The following is a 20,370-nucleotide window of genomic DNA, read 5'->3' as shown; positions in this document are numbered from 1 at the left end:
AAGAAGTACTAAGAAATTGTCATAGCAGATGCTAGGTAAATGGTAACGAGCGCTTGCAAACATTTACTACTAGGACAGACAACCCAGCTCATAAAGTTATGCAAGTATCTCAAAATGCAGTTTGCAACATGCACAAAACAAATATTAGGCAGCAGGGATCTTAATCCAGGAGGGGATTGTCTCTGCTGCTGTTACCAAGAAGCTTTAGCAAGTTAGCAAAACCCAGCTAGAGATCATGTATTTGGCACATCTTAGTTCATTTATAAGTTATATAGCTGATAAATATTAGTGAATTTAATACAAGTGTAACTTGATCACCTCACTTAAATTGTGTTGCAGGAGTGACTCACCTTGCCAAGCTCCCATTTTGCTCGTTGTGCTTTTTTGTAACAAACGTGACTGGCTCAAACTGCTTTTTTGGGAAACTAGTACTGGTAAGCTTCATAATGGAAGAATTATCTAACGGGCTGAATGATGAACACAATCTGCTTTATCTATTACCTAGTGCTCAATTTGACTTAAGTACTAATATTCAAAGCCCAAATTTCACTTACTAGAATGCTAACGAAATGCTAACAAGTACTAAGTGATCCTCATAGAGAACGCTAACTAAATGCTTACAAGTGCATTATGAACATTTTGTACAGTTTCGGACCTAAACTATACAAGTAACTCAAACGCTACTCAGTTTGTTGCACACACAAAGTGATTATTAGCCAGCAAGGCTCTTGATCCAGGAGGGGATTCTCTGCTGTTACCAAGTGGATGCTTGATTTTGGAAGAAGCTAACCACTTAGCTAAATGCAAACAATCTACTAAGTTAGCAAACCAAATGCACAACTGCAAAGCATTTAGCACAACTGCAGAGCATTTAGCACATATTAGACTTAAGTTAATAGTTCTAAGATATCTAGCTGGCAAACATTTAATTGTGAATTCCATACTTATATCATCTGGCGCATGTTGCACGACAGTGACTGACTCACAAGGCTCCCGTCTCTCATCGTGTGCTTGTAAACAAACACCACTTGACTGGGGACTACCGTAAGCTACATAATGTGACAGGTGAAGTGAAGAACGCAATGTTCTTTATCTCTTAACGTATTGCACTAGTTGACTGCAGGTATTCACTTAGAAAGAAGCTACAAATATTCCAATGTATAAAAATAAATAGTTTTGGCTGTATTGAAAAACCATCCCGTGGCTTTTTCAAAATACCCCAGTATAGGGTATATACGGTATACCACCCAAGCCTACTATCGCTAACACTATCTTGAGAAAATAAGAAAAAAAGGAATCATGATTCTCTGTCTCTACCTATGGTTTTCACCCATTTTGAATGTTATATCCTCATAGGATGCAAAACTTATCATACGGTATTTCTGCCTGCTTGCACGATGATGGCTCAGATACGCATGAAAACATGAAATGACCCCGGGAATCGATAGAACATCGCTCAGAGATGCACACATACAATATAATATTCAAATTGGGTGAGTCTTTTCTTTAACCAACCCTTTAGTGTCCTATGGACCAGATGGGGGGCAGCGGGCTCACTAATGGGAGAGGACTGCGGCCATGTCCCGCTGAGTTGTTCACATGCACTCAAGCGGTGTGGGCTGGAACGTACAGGAGGGAGCCTCACTTTCTCCTGCACCCACTCTTCATACCTCTGCTGCTGTGTCTCGCTCCATTCCCTTCTTTTGCTCGCTCTCTCTCACTCATGTGGTGTTGGCAGCCATGAATGGAAGCTCCCAGTGCAGGCTACAGCAACCAGGAAGAAAACATTTGCCACGAGGGGCCGGGTCAACAAAGCTTGTTACTAAGCAACCCCTCACCACCCCCTGGGAACTGGCATCAAATGGCTTCTCTGATTGGTTGGGGCCGGGTTTGCTTGGAATTCATATTATATAAGGAGAGGAAAAGGAGCACGAGAGAGAAAGGAGATGTGTGCTTTGCTGTTGCCTGGCAGTTTTTCTGGTTCTCTTTGTATTTCCAAAACAAATGTTCTAGGAGTAAATGGCACTGAGTTGCCCAGTGCAGTGCTTCTGCCTGACAGTCTTGGCAATAAATGTCTGTTTACACGTCAAGCTCAGAGAAACTGGCAGGCTCCTGTGATAAACCTCTGCAATAGAATAGAGACTAGCCTAATTTCACTGTTCCAGGCTTTAAAGCTAAGAGACTAGTCAAGTTCGTCAAGCCCTTCCCCCAGTGTAAGCTATGGCAGAGAACCACTGACTCATCACACTGTTATGACTGACCTGATTCCACCAAGGTCACCCAGTTCTCTCACCTTTAAAACTGTCCGGGGTCAAGATTGTTGAATCAGTATGTCTTCTCATTCCCTTTGAAAGGGTCTTTCAACACTCCCTGCCTCTCCCATAGATCCTTCCCAGGACTCAGACCCTTCCTCACCACACAGTGGCCACCCACCCACTAATTAGTCTGGAGAATAATTTATATAATTTTTTCTCCCTCCTTTTGATGATAATTAATGAGACTTCCAGCTCCTATTATGAGGAGACATTTTCCACACTGGGAGGCTGGGCCCACCCAGCAGGGTGTCCATGGAGAGAGGGAGGGAAGAGGGAGCCCAGCAGGAGCTTAAACATGCTGCTGGAGAGGGACCTGAAATGGGCCTCCGTCACACTGTGGATCCCCCACCTGCCCCGCCCATACCCACATGCAGTAGGACTCGGATGGGGGGGGGGGGGTAAATCAGGCTAGCTATAACTTCCGTATTGAACATCTATTCAGGCTTTCAGGCTCAGTGTGCAGAATCATATTACCAGTTGGGGACAAATTTTGTGGATTTTTCCTTATTGTTTCCTTAGATAGCTAGCCCCCTGCCAATGGCCTCTGAGGTGTCGCCCCACTCTGTGCTGGTCGAGAGTGGGCCTGTGGTCTATGACGATGTGGCAGATGAGGAAGAGGAGGATGAGGAGGAGCCCTGCGTCAGCGCCATGGAGCTGCTGGGAGGCAACGGTCAGTAAGATAGATACTTCAAACTAGCCTGGTAGCCAGATCTCTTGATCGGCATTATCCAACTCCTCTTGCATTGGTTGTCTGGCTACCAGGGTGTCTACATATGTTTGAAAACATGTATTTTGAGAGCAGTTGAGTAATCATTCGGTCTTCTTTTACTCCAGAGTATGGATGTGATGATGATGATGGTTTCTAGCACTACTGGGTTTGGCCTGTTTGTCTGGACCGTTGTGCTACTCCAACCCCCTGTCCCATTTGGAGAGATTGACTCATTGATTGAGACGGCGGAGACAGCTTTCATGCTCACAGAATGGTGAAGAGGATGGAAATGATGACAGGAGCCATTTCTTCTCAGGATATCTCCTTTATCTAGATAAGAGGTTATGGGTAGTATTGAGCTGGATCGAACAAAGAGACTAAACGTAATGTCTCATATTCTACATTTCACGTCACTCAAGTATACACTACCATTCAAAAGTTTGGGGTCACTTCGAAATGTCCTTGTTTTTGAAAGAAAAGCACCTTTTCTTGCTTCTTTAATCAGAACAACAGTTTTTAGCTGTGCTAACATAATTGCAAAACTGTTTTCTAATGATCAATTAGCCTTTTAAAATTATAAACTTGGATTAGCTAACACAATGTGCTATTGGAACACAGGAGTGATGGTTGCTGATAATGGCCCTCTGTACGCCTATGTAGATATTCCATGACAAGAATCTGCCGTTTCCAGCTACAATAGTCATTTATAACATTAACAATGTCTACACTGTATTTCTGATTAATTTGATGTTATTTTAATGGACAAAAAATGTGCTTTCCTTTTCAAAAACAAGGACATTTCTTAGTGGCCCCAAACTTTTGAACGGTAGTGTATGTTGTCTTTGCCTTAGCTTGTTAACCCTCCCCCCCCCTCCCCCCTCTATCATGGATAAGTATGTCTGTAATTACATGAAAGTGAAGTACACTACCTAATGTGTTGGGAACAGTTACAACAGACAGGTATTAGTCCAATCAGTATTTCAAAAATCATGGCTACACATGAACAAAGTATGAAAGCAGCTGTATGCGAGCTTGCGTCTGAAGCCAAAGTATTGCTATAATCATGCCTTGAATATGTAAAATCATATGGAGTATGTTTCAGTTGAAATGCTCATGTTAATCGAGGTGATGAAGTTGCATTCAGCCAATGACATTTAGTCTTGAAACCTGTATTATAGGATTAGGTAAATTTGAGCAGGTAGCATTTTGATTTGGTTTTGGGTTTCTTTTTCAACAGCTGCTATTTATTTAATGTGGTATGATTTCTCATTATTTGTTTTATGGAGAATTCTGCAAACTATTTTGGACTGGATAATCACTAAAGTGTTAAAGCTGGAATCCATAGCGGTGATACTGCCACGTCTGTTTGAGGTATTACAACAAAGACATTACTTCAAACAACACTTTTTCTTCTCGTAAATCATTGCACGTGCGATAGAACAGCATAGTATGTACTACGATTTATTTATTTTTTTACCATGATGCAGGATTGCTTGTTGCGCCTACCGCACATCTCAGCTTTAATTAATTATACATAAAGCTGCCAAATATATTAATTGTTGATGATGAACTATGCAATGTTATCCATTCCAAATGAATGACATTGCGTTATGGATTTATTTTGTAAATGCGCTTTAATGATTTTATTTGTAAAATGTTGACTAGGAGGATTACTGTTGGTTTGTTCACTGTGTTGACACGTGTATTTAAGATGTTAGGATGTGGCTAATGTTCACAGCCTCTCCTTCCACTTTGCTGCTACTCTATATAGACGGGTTGGTTGATTAGCAACAAAACCCTCGCGTGAAAAACTATGGGGGAAAACAAGGTTGGCTTAGATTGTTGACAAACTATATTTTGTCTACAGTGTTATTGAAAACATAAATACATTTGCACAATGGGCACTACATCATTACAGTTGTTGGTTAGCTAGCTAGCACATTTATGGCCATATTAGCATATACGTGACATCAGTGAAAACACCTAAAAACAAGACATGGTATCAAGAACGAAATAAAACTAGCTGAACAAGCCACCGACATTTCCCCAAATGGTAGTTTCTTGTCATTGTTGCTAGTTGCTAGTTATCTGGCCATCCAGAATCACAACACACAGACTTCTGCCGCATTTTGAAGTGTGCGCATTGTTTTCGTGACGTCAACTAACCCGTCTGTGTTGAAGGTTACTTGTTTTGCATTGGCTGTCTCAGTAAAGCTCCTACCAACAGGAAACTTGTTCTTATTCTCTTTTCTAATTTGTCTACTATCATCTTTTCGTTGTGTCTTGATATAAGTGTTAGAACTGCTTTTGACATGAATACATGAAACAACCGGGTTTTGTGACCATTCTCCTCTAATTGTGACATCAAAGTTAAATGTTACAGTAACTTAGCTGCTGGCTAAAAGGCATCCTCAACCTAGCATCTCCAATTGGATAAAGCAAGGTTAAGAGAAGGTAAGGTGTCTTATTCCATTTCTGTGCTTTTTATAGTGGTGTTGGTTTTCAAGGCTATCAGATATCACCCTTGGCAGAGGTGTAGAGTTAACTTTATGGAGAGGTCTGGATCTCCTCGCCACCGCATATCAAACGCTGTCACAGAGGGTCTGTCTGGGCTGGGCTGACATGTTAGAACATTACCACACCTCACCTCAGAGGCACGTCATCCTCTTCTCTCTTCATTGCCAGCTGAACCCAACCTCCCACTCAGATGGGGGCTTTACGGCACCATTGTGTGTAGATATCACATTTTACTCCTCCAGAGCCATCAAAGCCTGGAGCGTAGGCTATTTGTCAGCTTTTTTCAGTATAATTTTATGACCTCATCTGATATACTGTTTTATGATATGTAAAATGGCTGCCCTGTCAAGTAATTTTTGTGAAACAGGTTTAGGATTAATATCACCCACTCCCCTTAGTGGCCCTAAGGGGCAAACCAGCTTTCAAAAATAATAGGCTGCGAAGTTTGGTAAAAGGCTTCGAAATATGTCAGGGTCTGAAGTTTGGTCTGAATTAGCCGAAGTTCAAGTAATTGTTTTTTAAATTCATATGTTTTTTTTTTCTTCCCTATTTGATCAAGTTTCACGCAAACACTTTGCTGGAAACAGGCAGGGAGCAGGTCTCGAACCCTCGGCCTGCTAGCCCGAAGTCCAGAGCGCTATCGACTGTGCCCCAACAGCATGCTCAAGCAGCAGAGTGGATATCTGCACTTACAACTCCGGTAACTATTGATTTGTAACTCCAGTTCTATGAGTGGAGTGGAGCCCCATAGGGGAGCTCTGCTCCTAGTGGATTACCCTGCTGCCTAGGCAGCGAACAGCCTGAGAAATTATGCACACACCTGCAGCCAATAGGAGTACAGGTGTCCCTATATAAGGGGATGCTTCCCCACAAACAGCCTCCCGAAAAATGATCTTCAGCGAGAATGGGAGTTGGCAGGGCCTTAAGTCCTATGGGGCTCTGCTCCCAGAGACACCGCCAATGACTAGTGGGCAGATAAAACAGAATATGAGCTATACTAATCTGTACAAGCAGATCGATGAACTCAAACTCTGTCAGTATTAAAGATTGGTCTAATAGTACTGTAACAGCAGTTACAGAAACTATATCCCTAATCCTTCCGCCCAAACACAGTCATAGACTTGTGGGTAAGATACAACACATGAACCCCCAGCCAGGAGTCATGTCATGTAGTCATTCTAATAAGAGAAAGCAGACCTGATGGAAACCCTGTCCATTGATCCTACGTTTCCCGCCTTAGTTCTCTACTACTGTTCCTCTGAAAAGGGCCGTAGACTCCGCTACTCCATGAGTGGAGTTGGCTCTGACGCCCTGAGGCAGTGGCCGCCCTGTTGCCTCATAAGCCGTCTCAATGCCTTCGCAAAGCCAATGAGACAACCGCTGTTTTGAAAGTGGTCTACCAAGTATACTAGCACCGTGATACAAACAGCTGAGGCGATGACCCAATTATCGCAGTGCGCTGCACTTAGCACGCGAAGGTGCGCACCGGGCACAGGCGATGAAGCCTCTCCTCTCTCTGCTCCGCATAGGGGGGGAGGGAGGAGAAGGCCCATAACTCAACGGTCTGTGACCTATATGGGCTCTTAATAACCTTCAGCATAAATGCCGGGTTAGGATGTGACACCGCTCTGCTCAAGTCGCCATTGATGGCAAGGCAGTCAGGTCTCGTCCAAAGTGCACACAAATCAGTGACACCCTTGGCTGTAGTCTAAGCAAGCAACAGTGCCGTCTTGAGAGACAACATCATGAGGGGGATTTGATTCAATGGCTCGAACGGCATCTCGCAGAGCGCCTCGAGTACCAAAGTTAAATCCCACTGGAGCAGCGTGGCTCTTGCCGCTGGCCTAAGCCGCCGCGTTCCCAATAGAAACCGTTTCACTAGAGGGTGGCTGAAGACTGTCTCTGCCAAACCCCTCATGACAAGCTGAAATCCCTACCATGAACACCTTAATGGTGGCGGGTGAGCGCCGCTTGTCAAACATGAACTGTAGGAAAGAGAGCACGCTCTCGACCTGACAGCACACGGGATCTACATTCTCTGTGGCACACCATTGTGAAAAGACGTTCCATCTGCTGGCATACATCCTGGATGTGGAACTGGCACCTGAGCCCTGTATGGTTCTGATTACTGAATCAGATAACCCACGGCGCTCTAACCTGTCCCTCTCAGGGGCCAGAACCTCAGTGGTTGGCCGATTTTATCATGCCCTCTGCCTGAGACAGCGCGTCCTCTCTGTGGAATTGGCCATGACGGCGCAATCAACATTTGAGTCATCTCCGCGTACCACGGAGCTCCTGGGCGATCGAGAGCTATCAATATGATTGACAGCCCTGCTGTTCTCATGCGGGCTAGCAGTGGGAGAATGCAGGACAGCGGTGGAAATGCGTACAGGAGAACATTTGTCCCCGGTTGGTGCGCAAAACAATACTTAGTGGGGGTTCGTCCTGGGCTCGTAGGGAAAACCATAGGGGACACTGCGCGTTCACACGTGACGCGAACAGGTTCACCTCGGCTCTCCCGAGCCGTTCCCATATTTGGAGAACAATGTCGGGGTGCAGCTGCCACTCGCCGTCTCGGGGACCCCCTCAAGACATAAGGTCTGCTCCGACGTTCTGAATGTGTGGTGCTGTCAACGAGCGAAGGTACTCGTGAGCCCACAGCCACAATTCCTCCGCCAGCCGGTTTAGTGCAGGAGACCTGACTCCTCCTCAGCGATTTATGTAGGCTACTGTGGTTCGGTTGTCCGACCAGACCAGCACGTCGTGACCCCATAGGGTAGACACGAAGTGGGTCAGAACCAGTAAAACTGTCTCCAACTCCAGGAGGTTGATGTGGCATCCCGAGGGAGGCCACACACCTCCTGAGTGCCCGAGCCTGACATGTCCCTCCCCATCCAGTCAGACAAGCTTCTGTAAACACTGGAATGTAGGAGGACACTCTGCCTATTGGGACCCCTTATGTCAGGATGCACGACGAAAGTGCTTCACTGGGTCCAGTCGTATTTGGGCAAACCATCGCTGTGCATGTGCAGAAGTCCCAGCAGAACCACGGAGTGGGCAGACGACATGAGGCCCAAGAGTGTCATGACGGAATGCGCCGTCACCATGTGATTCGGATAAAACCTTCGTAGGGCTTGCAACAAGACATCCCATAGAGGATCTGAAATTTGAGCCTTCATAGTCACTCTAGCTGTAATCCCAGGTAGACAATCTGATGACTGGGCCAAGGCGTGCTCTTTTTCCAATTCACAGCGAACCCCAGACGTGTGAGATCACTGTCTGTGTCGTGTGTACGTTCGCCAGCTCTGCTGACGGGGCGAAAACCAGTAGGTCGTCTAGGTAGGCTAGTAGCCTTATCCCTTTACGACACAACGGTTCCAATGCCGCCTCCATGCATTTGGAAAAGGTGCGAGGTGCCGGGGCGTACCTCTAATGGTATCCTCACATACTCGTACGGCACCCCTTGGAAGGCGAAACGCAGAAACTTCCTGTGACGCGAATGCACAGGCACATTAAAGTATGCATCCTTTAGGTCTATGCTTACACAGAAGTCTTTGTTGTGGATACGTCCAGCAGACGTTTTGTCGTAAGCATTAGAAAGGGCCGTTTGGCCTCGTTCTCCCCCAGTGTTTTTTGGCACTAGGAAGTAGGGTGAATATAGCCCGCTGTTCCTTTGCACTTGGGGAACTACTGTGACTGCCTCCTTCGCCAAAAGATCCGTAATCTGTTTTACAAGAGCAGCTACTTTCTCTGGCGTCTTCATCACCGCCTCCACCACACCCCAAAACGGGAGAAGTTCGGTGCAATTGTATGGCATAACCCTTCTGCAGGGTCCAGCTTAGCCGCCACTCCGAGTAATGCTCTGAGAGCGGGAGAGCGTGAAGCTGTGGTACAGACAGTAGGAAGGATCTGTATTCCTCTATGGCCCAAGCCACCGCTGTCCCTCGACATTGAAGTGGTGGGACAGCCCAGGGTGGGCCCCCCTCGAAAGGGGTAGGAAATATTGGAGCATTCTGTGAGAAACGGGGGCGCCGACACTTTGGTTATATGTGTAACCTTGTGGTTCCAGCCCTCCGTGAACGCAGCACGGGTCTGAGCTGCACTAACTGAGGCGCCTGCCTGAGTTAGTGCGCCGTCCCCCAACTGCGATTGCGTCATCGGGTCAACATGGGGCTGTGTGCGCACGCTGCTCTTTAAAGCCTTAACTACATCCTCCCCGCGCATACAGCCAGAGGATGGCACCGGAAATCCTCGACGCTTCCTCTATCTCCTCTCCCGACAGCTCAGTCTTACCCATGGTGAGACGGGAGAGGGAGGCCGCCAGGAACGCAATATTATTAGCTGCTGATACAGCTTGTACACCTAGAGCGAAGGACTTCCCTACCAGCTGGGCTGTGAGTCTGTCCTTAGTCGTAGGTAATGTGGGTTTCCGGAACGACGGCCAGGAGCTCAAACCTGGGACGAGGTACGCGGCTAGGGCGTCCTCGAGCATAGGGATCTCCTGAGGCTGTTTTCTGTCCACTGGTGAATGGGATGCACGCCTTTGCTGGCACCCTGGCCGTTGAAGGCGACTCCCATGCACCCTCCACGTATTTCGTCAGTGAGGGCATGGCAGGTGCCAAAGGCACAGCCTCCCATCTCGGTCTAGAGCAAGGGCCGCCCACCATCATACCCACCTCCGGGTTGGGGGAAATAGGGGACAGTGTAATCTCTAGGTGGCCAGCTCAATGAGCCCTGTAAAGTCAGAGCGCAGAGAAGCCGTTGCGTAGGAGGGGGCTGCTGAAAACTCAGAGCCCGTCTCTTCCTCGTCCAAGGATGTGAAGTTCCCCTTAGGGAGGGGGGTCATTTCAGCTTCGGTCAGTTGACTTGGTTTTTCTCCGGAAAAAACCCCAGACACTTCCCAACATCCTCGTCATCTCCGGAGGCGCCGTTGTCATATGACGCCTCAGAACCTGAGGCTAGCACAGACATGGCATCTTCCAGAGGCAGATCTACCCTGAAAAACCACCACCTCTGTTTCCTCTCCTTTAAAGAAAGGAGGGTGCAGCTAGGGCATTCCGGGTGATCTGTGAGCATGCTGTGAACCCAAACACATGAAACATAAGTTGTGTGTGTCGGTAGCCACCATTGTGGAGCAGCAACACTGAGCTCTTGGGGGTGGAAAAGGAGTGCTCATGAAGGACAACGTGGTCTCGACAGCGGGTTCATCCTGAGTCTTCTCTCTTCTCTTCTAGGCTTCTTCAGTCCAGTCCTGTTGCTGAAGATAATGGGAGGCTGATTGTGGGGAAGGATCCCCTTATATAGGGACACCTGTACTCCTATTGGCTGCAGGTGTGTGCATAATTTACTCTCAGGCTGTTCGCTGCATAGGGAGCTCCTCATTATAGAACCAGGGTCTTTACACAACTCCCTCCTTTCAAAGAGCGCATCCTCGCGCTAGCTTACGACTCAACATCGTATAGGAACGCACTCACCGGCCAAGCACACGCACGTTTGTGGATGCAAGGTCCAATCACTTCTGACACCAATGTAATGAAACGAGCAGGTCTCGAACCCTCGGCCTTCTAGCCCGAAATCCAGCGCGCTATCGACTGTGCTCCACAAGCATGCTCAAGCGGCAGAGTCGATATCCACGCTTATAAACCCAGGGTCGTTACACTATCATTACTCAACAAACTGGACTCAATTTATCGTGATAATAAAAAATCCTGGATATCTCCCTGAAATGCTGTACATTTTAAAGTAAACTTTGATCGTCTTATGGTTACAGCATTTATTACAAATACATTTTACGGACCAGTGTGCTTTTTATTCAAGCGCTACCCGCATAGCTTCAACATGGGCTCTGGTGGGGTTTACTTCTGCATAAAATTCCAAAACCGGGCCAACGTGTGGTCAAGTTTGCAATTATGCCTGCTTCATAATGTATATGACATTAACAAAATTGCCCCCTAATTTTGTTAGCAGTTAGTAATGCTGTAGCATCGCTAATGATGTAGCTAACTAGCTACCGTTGATAACATCGTAGCTAACATGTTATCGCTGCTAATGACTTAGCTAGCTTGGGCTGCTAACGACGTAGCATTTTACCAAACTTCGAAGGCAAAAATATTTATCCACTTTTTAACTAACTTTGCAACCTGAAATATTTTGCAGGTCTTTTAAATATTTTGCTGATTTTTACCAAATTACCAAGCTAATTTGCACCCCTAGGGCCACCATACCTTTTCCCATGTCATCTAAATCTTCATCTTCTACACAAAAGTTTGACATTGGTATTTTCCTGTATGTTACTGTAGAGAAGTTCATTCTTTCAGTCTGGTAACTCCAGTCACCTTTAATGTTTGTTGAAGGAAACAGACATTAAATGTGTTGGTTGTGTAGTTTTGTGGTATTATGTGACCTTAATGCGCTTTCACAGTGCTAACGGACAAGAAGGCTGTGTGGATTCGTTCTTCAGCATGTTTTTATGCTAGTTGACTAAACTGCAATTTTCCTAATGCCGATGAGACTTTTGGAGAGGACCTCTGGCATTGATGTGAGGTAGATTCAGAGAGGTGAAGAGAGAAAGCCCACTCTTCCTTTCCTCCCCCTTTCCCCCTTGTTTCCTGCTCTCCACACTCATAGCCCAGGCAGATGAACATACAGTACATGAAGGCAGCCACAGCATGACCCCATCTCCTCCTTCCTGGTTGGTTCCCTCTCTCTGACAGCTACAGTTTAGCGGCGGCGCTAACTTTACCCAATGGCAGCCATCTCAAAGGCACCTTGCTGGGCTCGGCCCTCCCCATCCCTCCCCTGCCTGCCTGTTCAGACTCTGCTGCTGCTCTGCCAGAATAATTTCCCTAATAATCCCACCTGCCTTGAACTCCCTGCACTTCACTCTGCCTTTCTCTGCATCAGCACTTTGATTCTCCCTCCTGGCTCCCTCACCCCAATTATTTCCTAGGACCTTAGCTTAAAGGGATTCCTTTACCCTCTCTTTGTAATCTCATTGTACACCAACCTCCCTGCGGTAGGCTATGCTGTCCACTGTGGAATATAGATGTGGGTGTATTCTGTTGCTCTGAATACCTATTATAGGCATTATCATCTGAGAAGTTAAAGATTGTCATAGACAGATGCTGTCATCTTTTGTCAGATTTTTGCTGACATCTTCATACAGGTATGACTGACATATTGGATGGGAGTGACCTTTGAAGGACAGGAAAGTGTTAAGAGTAGCCTTACATTATGTAATGAGTTTAACACCAAGTTATGTTTTATATTTACATAACACAGTTACATGTCTTGTTTCACTTCTGTAATACCAGTGGCATAGTTAAGGGAGTAGAGAACTGCTGCTTGGCTCTCGAGGCATTCAGCCTAACTTAGTTTTGGGCGGTATAGCAGAGTCCAAGCAACAGCTACAGCAAGCGCTTCTAATTCACAAACATAAATCCTTTGGCCTCATCTCTGTAAACAACATGTGGAGCTGGAGGAGGAGGGCTAAATAGTTTCTCTGTGGCAACAGATGAGTTTGCCTTCAGCTCTGGGCTCAGTTTTGATTTATGGTCCCATCTCTGTAATTGAATTCATTAAGGGATTACTGAACCCCATCTGTGAAGACCACTCCCATGGCAGCCCCTCGCTATCACACACACACACACACACACCAAACTCCCTCTGTCAGAAACCCCCCATCACAGAGAGAAATTAGATCTTACTCTCTCCCCAGACCTCCAGCTGTGTGTGTACGTGCATATACTGTATGAGTGTGTGTACCTGTCTGTTCCAACATACAGCTCCCTCTGATCTGTGAGCCCACTAATGCCTCCTCTGCCCTCTCCACCTCCCCCTGAGTGCACCCACACAACAGGGTCTCACTGGGGGGTCAGAGCCTGGTGCCCTTGGCCTTGACTCCCCTGTGCTCCTCTGTTGTGTTATAGCTAGCCTAGCAGCCTTACAATGATCTCAAGTCAGATATGATTCGATGGTGCAGGTGGATGATACTGTTTAATTACAGGGTTAGAGCCATGCACAAACCCACCTGTGAGAGGGAGGGATGGGAGGAGGAGAGAAAAAAAGAGACAAATTGAAAGAGACAGAGAGAGGGCGAGGGAACTGACTGTAGCGCATGTTGAACACCTGGCTCTTGATTAGAGGGTTGGAACAGAGGGAGGGAGAGCGAGAGGGATGAATCTGATTAAACAGACCATGTGGGCTCTGTCCTCTCTCAGGAGTTTCATCAATCTCTCGCCCGCTCGTGGGCGCGGAGGGGTCTATATAACCCAGATATTTCCAGAGGTAGTGTCGCCTCTTGTCTACAGAGCATCCTCGTTTATTTGTGTGCGGTGTCCCGGACACTGGTACATGGGCAGGTGTTGACTGTGGATCATTCAGCAGGGCTTGGCTCATGAGACTGCAGTGTGAGGGCTAGAGATAGACCGACCTCTGTACAGCTGCCAGACTCCAGCCTGCCCTCTCCTCCCTTCTCTCCTCCCTCCATCCAGGCCAGACCAGGCTTCATCAGGGTGCCCTTGGGAACCAAGCCAGGAAACATCCAGCCTCACACAGCTGTGTGTCCACACACTCTAATACAAACGCACACACACATTGTCTGGTGGATCTGGGCTGAGAGCCACCCAGACAGACAGACAGGCCCTGAGACCTCGGAAGAGGATAGGAGCTGAGAGCCCTGGTCCCTGCCAGACCACAGGTTCTCCTCATCACAGCTGCATCAGACACGTGCCCGCCCAACCCCGACATCCACAGCAGATAAATAATTGATCCCAGACCAGGCAGTGAACAACAACAATCAATAATTTGTATGACTGTTCACACACAGCATTATATTACATACATATTCACTGACTATGTATGAATGTATCCATATTACCTTATTTTTCCTGTCTTTTGTGGAGCATATCGTTTTTTCAGTCTGAATGGCTACATGGATCACATCACTGCATGTCTATTGCTATGATGATACCTGATGTTCTGTTACTTTGACATCCAGCAAAGATCTCAGTTCCCTGGATAATTTCTTGTCATCTGGGCCACCTGTTATGTGAAGTACTGGGATTTGTTCTCTGGCATGATGCCTACAGGCGCACAGTGAGAAAGTGGACATTAGCCAACCAGCTGTGGTCTTGTCTCTCAGCCAGCTCTGCTCTGCCTTGGCTGGTCTCTCTGGCCAGTGTGTACCTCCTGCCCAGTGTCCTGTGTCTGTGTCTAACCAGCCTCATCTCCATCCACCATCTAACCACCTCTCCCACCAGTCTCCAGTCCTCTCCTAGGATCACCCACCACTGTGCTCCATCCTGGAGTGGCATGGTGCATGGTGATGGCTCCACAGCCTGGCTATTCCAAGATGGGAGCTGAAGTAGAGATGATGAACAGGCTGGCTGCTCTATGAGCTCTGACAGCCACTGCCTGACTGGGAGAGCAACAGAGCTTTGCCAAGCACGCTGTTACCCTGCTCCAGTGACCCAAGCTGTGGAACCACTGTGAAAACCCTGGGGTGTCCATGGCTCCATGCTGGAGCGTCATCTCTCTCAGCAGGCTCACGTGGGGGTGTGTAAGAGTAGATGCCCTAACTCCATAACTTGACACACCATTTCATCTTCTTTGTTCTAAATCTCGCTAACTGGATTGGTCCTCACATTCCTCATTGCTACTACTGTGGACTTACTATATGTAATGTATCTATGGGTTTATAGTGGTGTGTTTAGTGTAGCTCTCTGTTGTTGTTTTGCTACACTGCAGTGGAGATCAGGTGCCTATTCAGCCCTCTGATTCTCTGCTCCATAAGCCCCTGCCTTGTCACGTCATGTCCCTGAGAGGAAGAGGAGATGAGATGGTTGTAGGAGGACGTTTGTGCCTGTGGAATTTACTCTATTTGCCTATTTGGGTGTGTGTTTATTAAGTGTTATCCTACAGACGGGCAGGCACTGGGATGGACTTATGCTGTAATAGCCAGTACAGAAGAAGAGAGGAGTCAGAGGAGAGAGTAACGATTAGCCTTCCACAAAACTTCACCCCCCCAAAACACACCTCTAAGTGACAATCAGGGAAGACGAGTCATTTGTGAAACAATGAGAAAAGGACTCTCACTGGAGACACTAAGGGCCCAGAATGAACCAGAAGAACGCCCATGCTCCAGTTGACATGATAATGATATCCATCCAGGGAGCGTACTGATTAGCCATGGAGAACGATATAGCATTGGTGTTTTTATATCTCCCACCTACAGACATGCTGTAAGCACTTTGTTGATTATGGCACCTTTCAGTGAAAAAAACACCACAGCAAGACACTCTAAATGAATTCCCATTCCCTGCACAGATATTACGTACTCACACACTCATCTATACACTCACAACAAGACCAGCCAAGATAACAATAGAAACCTCCTTCAGAGGAATGTAGCATGTAAGACAATCTTCTAAATCCTCCATGTTCTGTTTTGAAATTTAAAGAACGCAAGGTAATCAGAACACCATGAAGTGTTTCTCAGGCAGACTGAATATCGGTCAAATCAACACGCTGTGCTGATTCTGAAGGACTAATATAATTATATACTATTCTCTATTATTATTCCCAATCATCCTGTTCACTCTGGTTGCAAAACTGCCTAAATACATTTTTTCTAGTCAGTGATCCAGATTCTGAATATTTCAATATTGACAGCCTGGAAATACTGTAGCAGAGGCACCTGAGTGGCGCAGCGGTCTAAGGCACTGCATATCAGTGCTAGAGGTGTCACTACAGACCCTGGTTCGATCCTGGGCTGTATCACAACTAGCCGTGATTGGAAGTCCCGTAGGGCGGCGCACAATTGGCCCAGCGTCGTCCGGGTTAGGGGAGGGTTTCGCCAGGATAGGTCGTCATTGTAAAATAAGATTTTTTTCTTAACTGACTTGCCTAGTTAAATAAAGGTTCAATTAAAATCAGATAAAACCAATCATTCCTCTGCTATTGGTGTCTACTGGAATACAGTTAGGCTACAGTAATCATTTTCATCTTCTTGTAGGATGGCTTTTCCTTAAGGACGTGCTCATAAACCCACACTCAGCTCAACATCACATTAATCCATATCAGCCATAATAAATAATGATCTCTATTTATAGCATCTAATTAGCAGGTATCCCAAGTTGGTCCCACACACTGCTAGAATGATGGTAATATTTAAATAAGACTTATTGGGGATAATCCCACACACCCTATTTGATTTGAATGTTTGCATACTGTATACGCAGTCACTGTGTCGCTTATTGCATTTCATACCATTAATCAAGCTCTTCAGTAGGGGCCAATCAAATGGGTTCAAATCATCAAAGCGTGGATATATTTACAGTGCCTTCAGAAAGTATTCACACCACTTGGACTTTTTCCACATTTTATTGTGTTACAGCCTGCATTTAAATGGATTCAATTTAGATTTTGTGTCACTGATCTACACACAGTACCCCATAATGTCAAAGTGTAATTATGTTTTTAGAAATGTTTAAAAAATAATAAAAATGAAAAGCTGAAATGTCTTGAGTCAATAAGTATTCAACCCTTTTTTTGTGGCAAACCTAAATACGTTCAGGAGAAAAAATGGCACATGAGTTGCATGGACTCACTCTGTGTGCAATAATAGTAATTAACATGATTTTTTAATGACTACCTCATCTCTGTACCCCACACATAAACTCAGCAAAAAAAGAAACGTCATCTCACTGTCAACTGTGTTTATTTTCAGCAAACTTAACGTGTATATATTTGTATGAACATAAGATTCAACAACTGAGACATAAACTGAACAAGTTCCACAGACAAGGTGACTAACAGAAATGGAATAATGTGTCCCTAAACAAAGGGGGCGGTCAAAATCAAAAGTAACAGTCAGTATCTGGTGTGGCCAGCAGCTGCATTAAGTACTGCAGTGCATCTGCACCAGATTTGCCAGTTACCCCACTCTTCCACCAAGGCACCTGCACGTTCCCGGACATTTCTGGGGGGAATGGCCCTAACCCCACCCTCCGATCCAAAAGGTCCCAGACGTGCTCAATGGGATTGAGATCCAGGCTCTTTGCAGGCCATGGCAGAACACTGACATTCCTGTCTTGCAGGAAATCACGCACAGAACGAGCAGTATAGCTGGTGGCATTGTCATGCTGGAGGGTCATGTCAGGATGAGCCTGCAGGAAGGGTACCACATGAGGGAGGAGGATGTCTCCCTGTAGCGCACAGCCTTGAGTTTGCCTGCAATGACAACAAGTTCAGTCCGATGATGCTGTGACACACCACCCCAGACCATGACGGACCCTCCACCTCCAAATCGATCCCGCTCCAAAGTACAGGCCTCGGTGTAACGCTCATTCCTTCAACGATACACGCGAATCCGACCATCACCCCTGGTGAGACAAAACCGCGACTCGTCAGAGAATATAAATTTTGCCAGTCCTGTCTGGTCCAGCGACGGTGGGTTTGTGCCCAGAGGTGACATTGTTGCAGGTGATGTCTGGTGAGGACCTGCCTTACAACAGGCCTACAAGCCCTCTGTCCAGCCTCTCTCAGCCTATTGCAGACAGTCTGAGCACTGATGGAGGGACTGTGCATTCCTGGTGTAACTCGGGCAGTTGTTGTTGCCATCCTGTACCTGTCCCGCAGGTGTGATGTTCGGATGTACCGATCCTGTGCAGGTGTTACACGTGGTCTGCCACTGCGAGGACGATCAGCTGTCTGTCGTGTCTCACTGTAGCGCTGTCTTAAGCGTCTCACAGTACGGACATTGCAATTTATTGCCCTGGCCACATCTGCAGTCCTCATGCCTCCTTGCAGCATGCCTAAGGCACGTTCACGCAGATGAGCAGGGACCTTGGGCATCTTTCTTTTGGTGTTTTTCAGAGTCAGTAGAAAGGCCTCTTTAGTGTCCTAAGTTTTCATAACTGTGACCTTAATTCTCTACCGTCTTTAAGCTGTTAGTGTCTTAACAATCGTTCCAAAGTAGCATGTTCATTAATTGTTTATGGTTCATTGAACAAGCATGGAAAACATTATTTAAACCCTTTACAATAAGATCTGTGAAGTTATTTGGATTTTTACGAATTACCTTTGAAAGACAGGGTCCTGAAAATGGGACCTTTTTTTTGTTGCTGAGTTCACAATTATCTGTAAGGTCCCTCAGTCGAGCAGTGAATTTCAAGCACAGATTCAACAACAAAGACCAGAGAGGGTTTTCAAATGCCTCGCAAAGAAGGGCACCTATTTGTAGATGGGTATTAAAACATGAAACCAACAGTGATTTTTAGAGTTTCATTTTTAGAGTTTAACAGTTAGAGTTTAATGGCTGTGATAGGAGATGACTGAGGATGGATCAACAACATTGTAGTTACTCCACAATACTAACATAAATGACACAGTGAAAAGAAGGAAGCCTGTACAGAATAAAAATATTCCATATTCCTGTTTGCAATAAGGCACTAAAGTAATAATGCAAAATGTGACAAAGAAATGTACTTTTTGTCCTAAATACAAACGCTATGTTTGGGGCAAATCAAGCACACCACATCACTAAGTACCACTCTTAGAGGCGGCAGGTGCCTCGCAAAGTAGGGTAGGAACATTGGGCCAGTAACCGAAAGGTTGCTGGATCGAATCCCTGAGCTGACAAGGTAAAAATCTGCAGTTAACCCACTGTTCCCCGGGCGCTGAAGACGTGGATGTCGATGGCTGCATCATGTTATGGGTATGCGCGGTAAGGACTAGGGAGTTTTTTGGGGGGATAAAAAGAAACGGAATAAAGCTAAGCACAGGCAAAATTCTAGAGGAAAACTTGGATTGCTGAGTTCAGTCTGCTTTCCAACAGACACTGGGAGATAAATTCACCTTTCAGCAGGACAATTATCTAAAACACAAGGCCAAATGTACACCGGAGTTGCACACCAAGACAACATTGAATGTTCTGGAGTGGCCTAGTTATAGTTTTGACTTAAATCGGTTTGAAAATATATGGCAAGACTTGAAAATGTCAGTCCAGCAATGATCAACAACCAACTTCACAGAGCTTGAATATTTTTTTTAAAGAATAACACTGTACAATCCAGGTGTGCATAGCTTTTAGAGACTTTTAGGGAGGCTTTTAGAAAGACAGCTTTAATTAATAAAACTATGACATTGCAGAGTATTTTGTGTAGATCAAATAAAAGATAAATCCATTTTAATCCCACTTGGTAACACAACAAAATGTGGAAAAAGTCAAGGGGTGTGAATACTTTCTGAAGGCACTGTAGGCCTGTGGGAAGGGTGTGTGTATGGTGTGTGGGTATGCTTGTGGGAATGCCTGTTCAATCTCTGCAGTGAGGGACTAGGTAAGGGTCAATACTGTCTTAACTTCACTGCCATCCACTTTCTGCTGTTCTCTCATCAGCTCAGCTCTGTTTCATTATTAACACCATTATTGTGGAGACAGACATGCAGGCATCTGTTAATTTTGTTGGGAACCGTGTGGAAGTAAACACATTTGCTTTTGACCATCTGTCCAAGCTCAGATCTGCATGGGAGCTGGCATACATAACATTGCAGAGATAAAGTAAGAGAGAAAGAGGAAGACAGAAAGCAGAGGGATAGATAAACAAAAAGAGGAAAGACCGAGACGGGAGAGAATAATGGGAACTGGGTGAGACACACAGAGCCTGTCCAACACAATGTCTGCCAGGGCTGTATATTGCCTAGTAGTTGTCTGTTTATATAATATGTCTCTCTGTCTGTCTGTCTGCGTACTTGCTTATGTGATTGTTTATCCGTTCGGTCTAGTCATGCGCTGGCATGTGAGGATGTGAGTCTGAGCTGAATCATGGT

At 45.9% G+C, this 20,370-nt stretch overlaps 1 protein-coding gene across 1 annotated transcript in view; it reads left to right on the top strand.

Annotated features, from left to right (window-relative positions):
- brf1a (BRF1 general transcription factor IIIB subunit a) overlaps nucleotides 1-5,255 on the top strand; it is a 64,884-nt gene extending 59,629 nt beyond the window's left edge. Inside the window, exons 18-19 of the mRNA XM_023986720.2 lie at nucleotides 2,835-2,985; nucleotides 3,150-5,255. Of these exons, the coding sequence (XP_023842488.1) occupies nucleotides 2,835-2,985; nucleotides 3,150-3,181 (183 nt within the window). The 3' untranslated portion in view covers nucleotides 3,182-5,255. The remainder of the gene's footprint in view (nucleotides 1-2,834; nucleotides 2,986-3,149) is intronic.
- The last annotated feature ends 15,115 nt before the right edge of the window (nucleotides 5,256-20,370 follow it).

This window comes from Salvelinus sp. IW2-2015, linkage group LG4q.2 (assembly GCF_002910315.2).
Source record: "Salvelinus sp. IW2-2015 linkage group LG4q.2, ASM291031v2, whole genome shotgun sequence".
Lineage (NCBI taxonomy): Eukaryota > Metazoa > Chordata > Actinopteri > Salmoniformes > Salmonidae > Salvelinus > Salvelinus sp. IW2-2015.
Note: the sequence above shows the minus strand (reverse complement) of the source record. Positions and strands in the feature narration are given on the sequence as shown.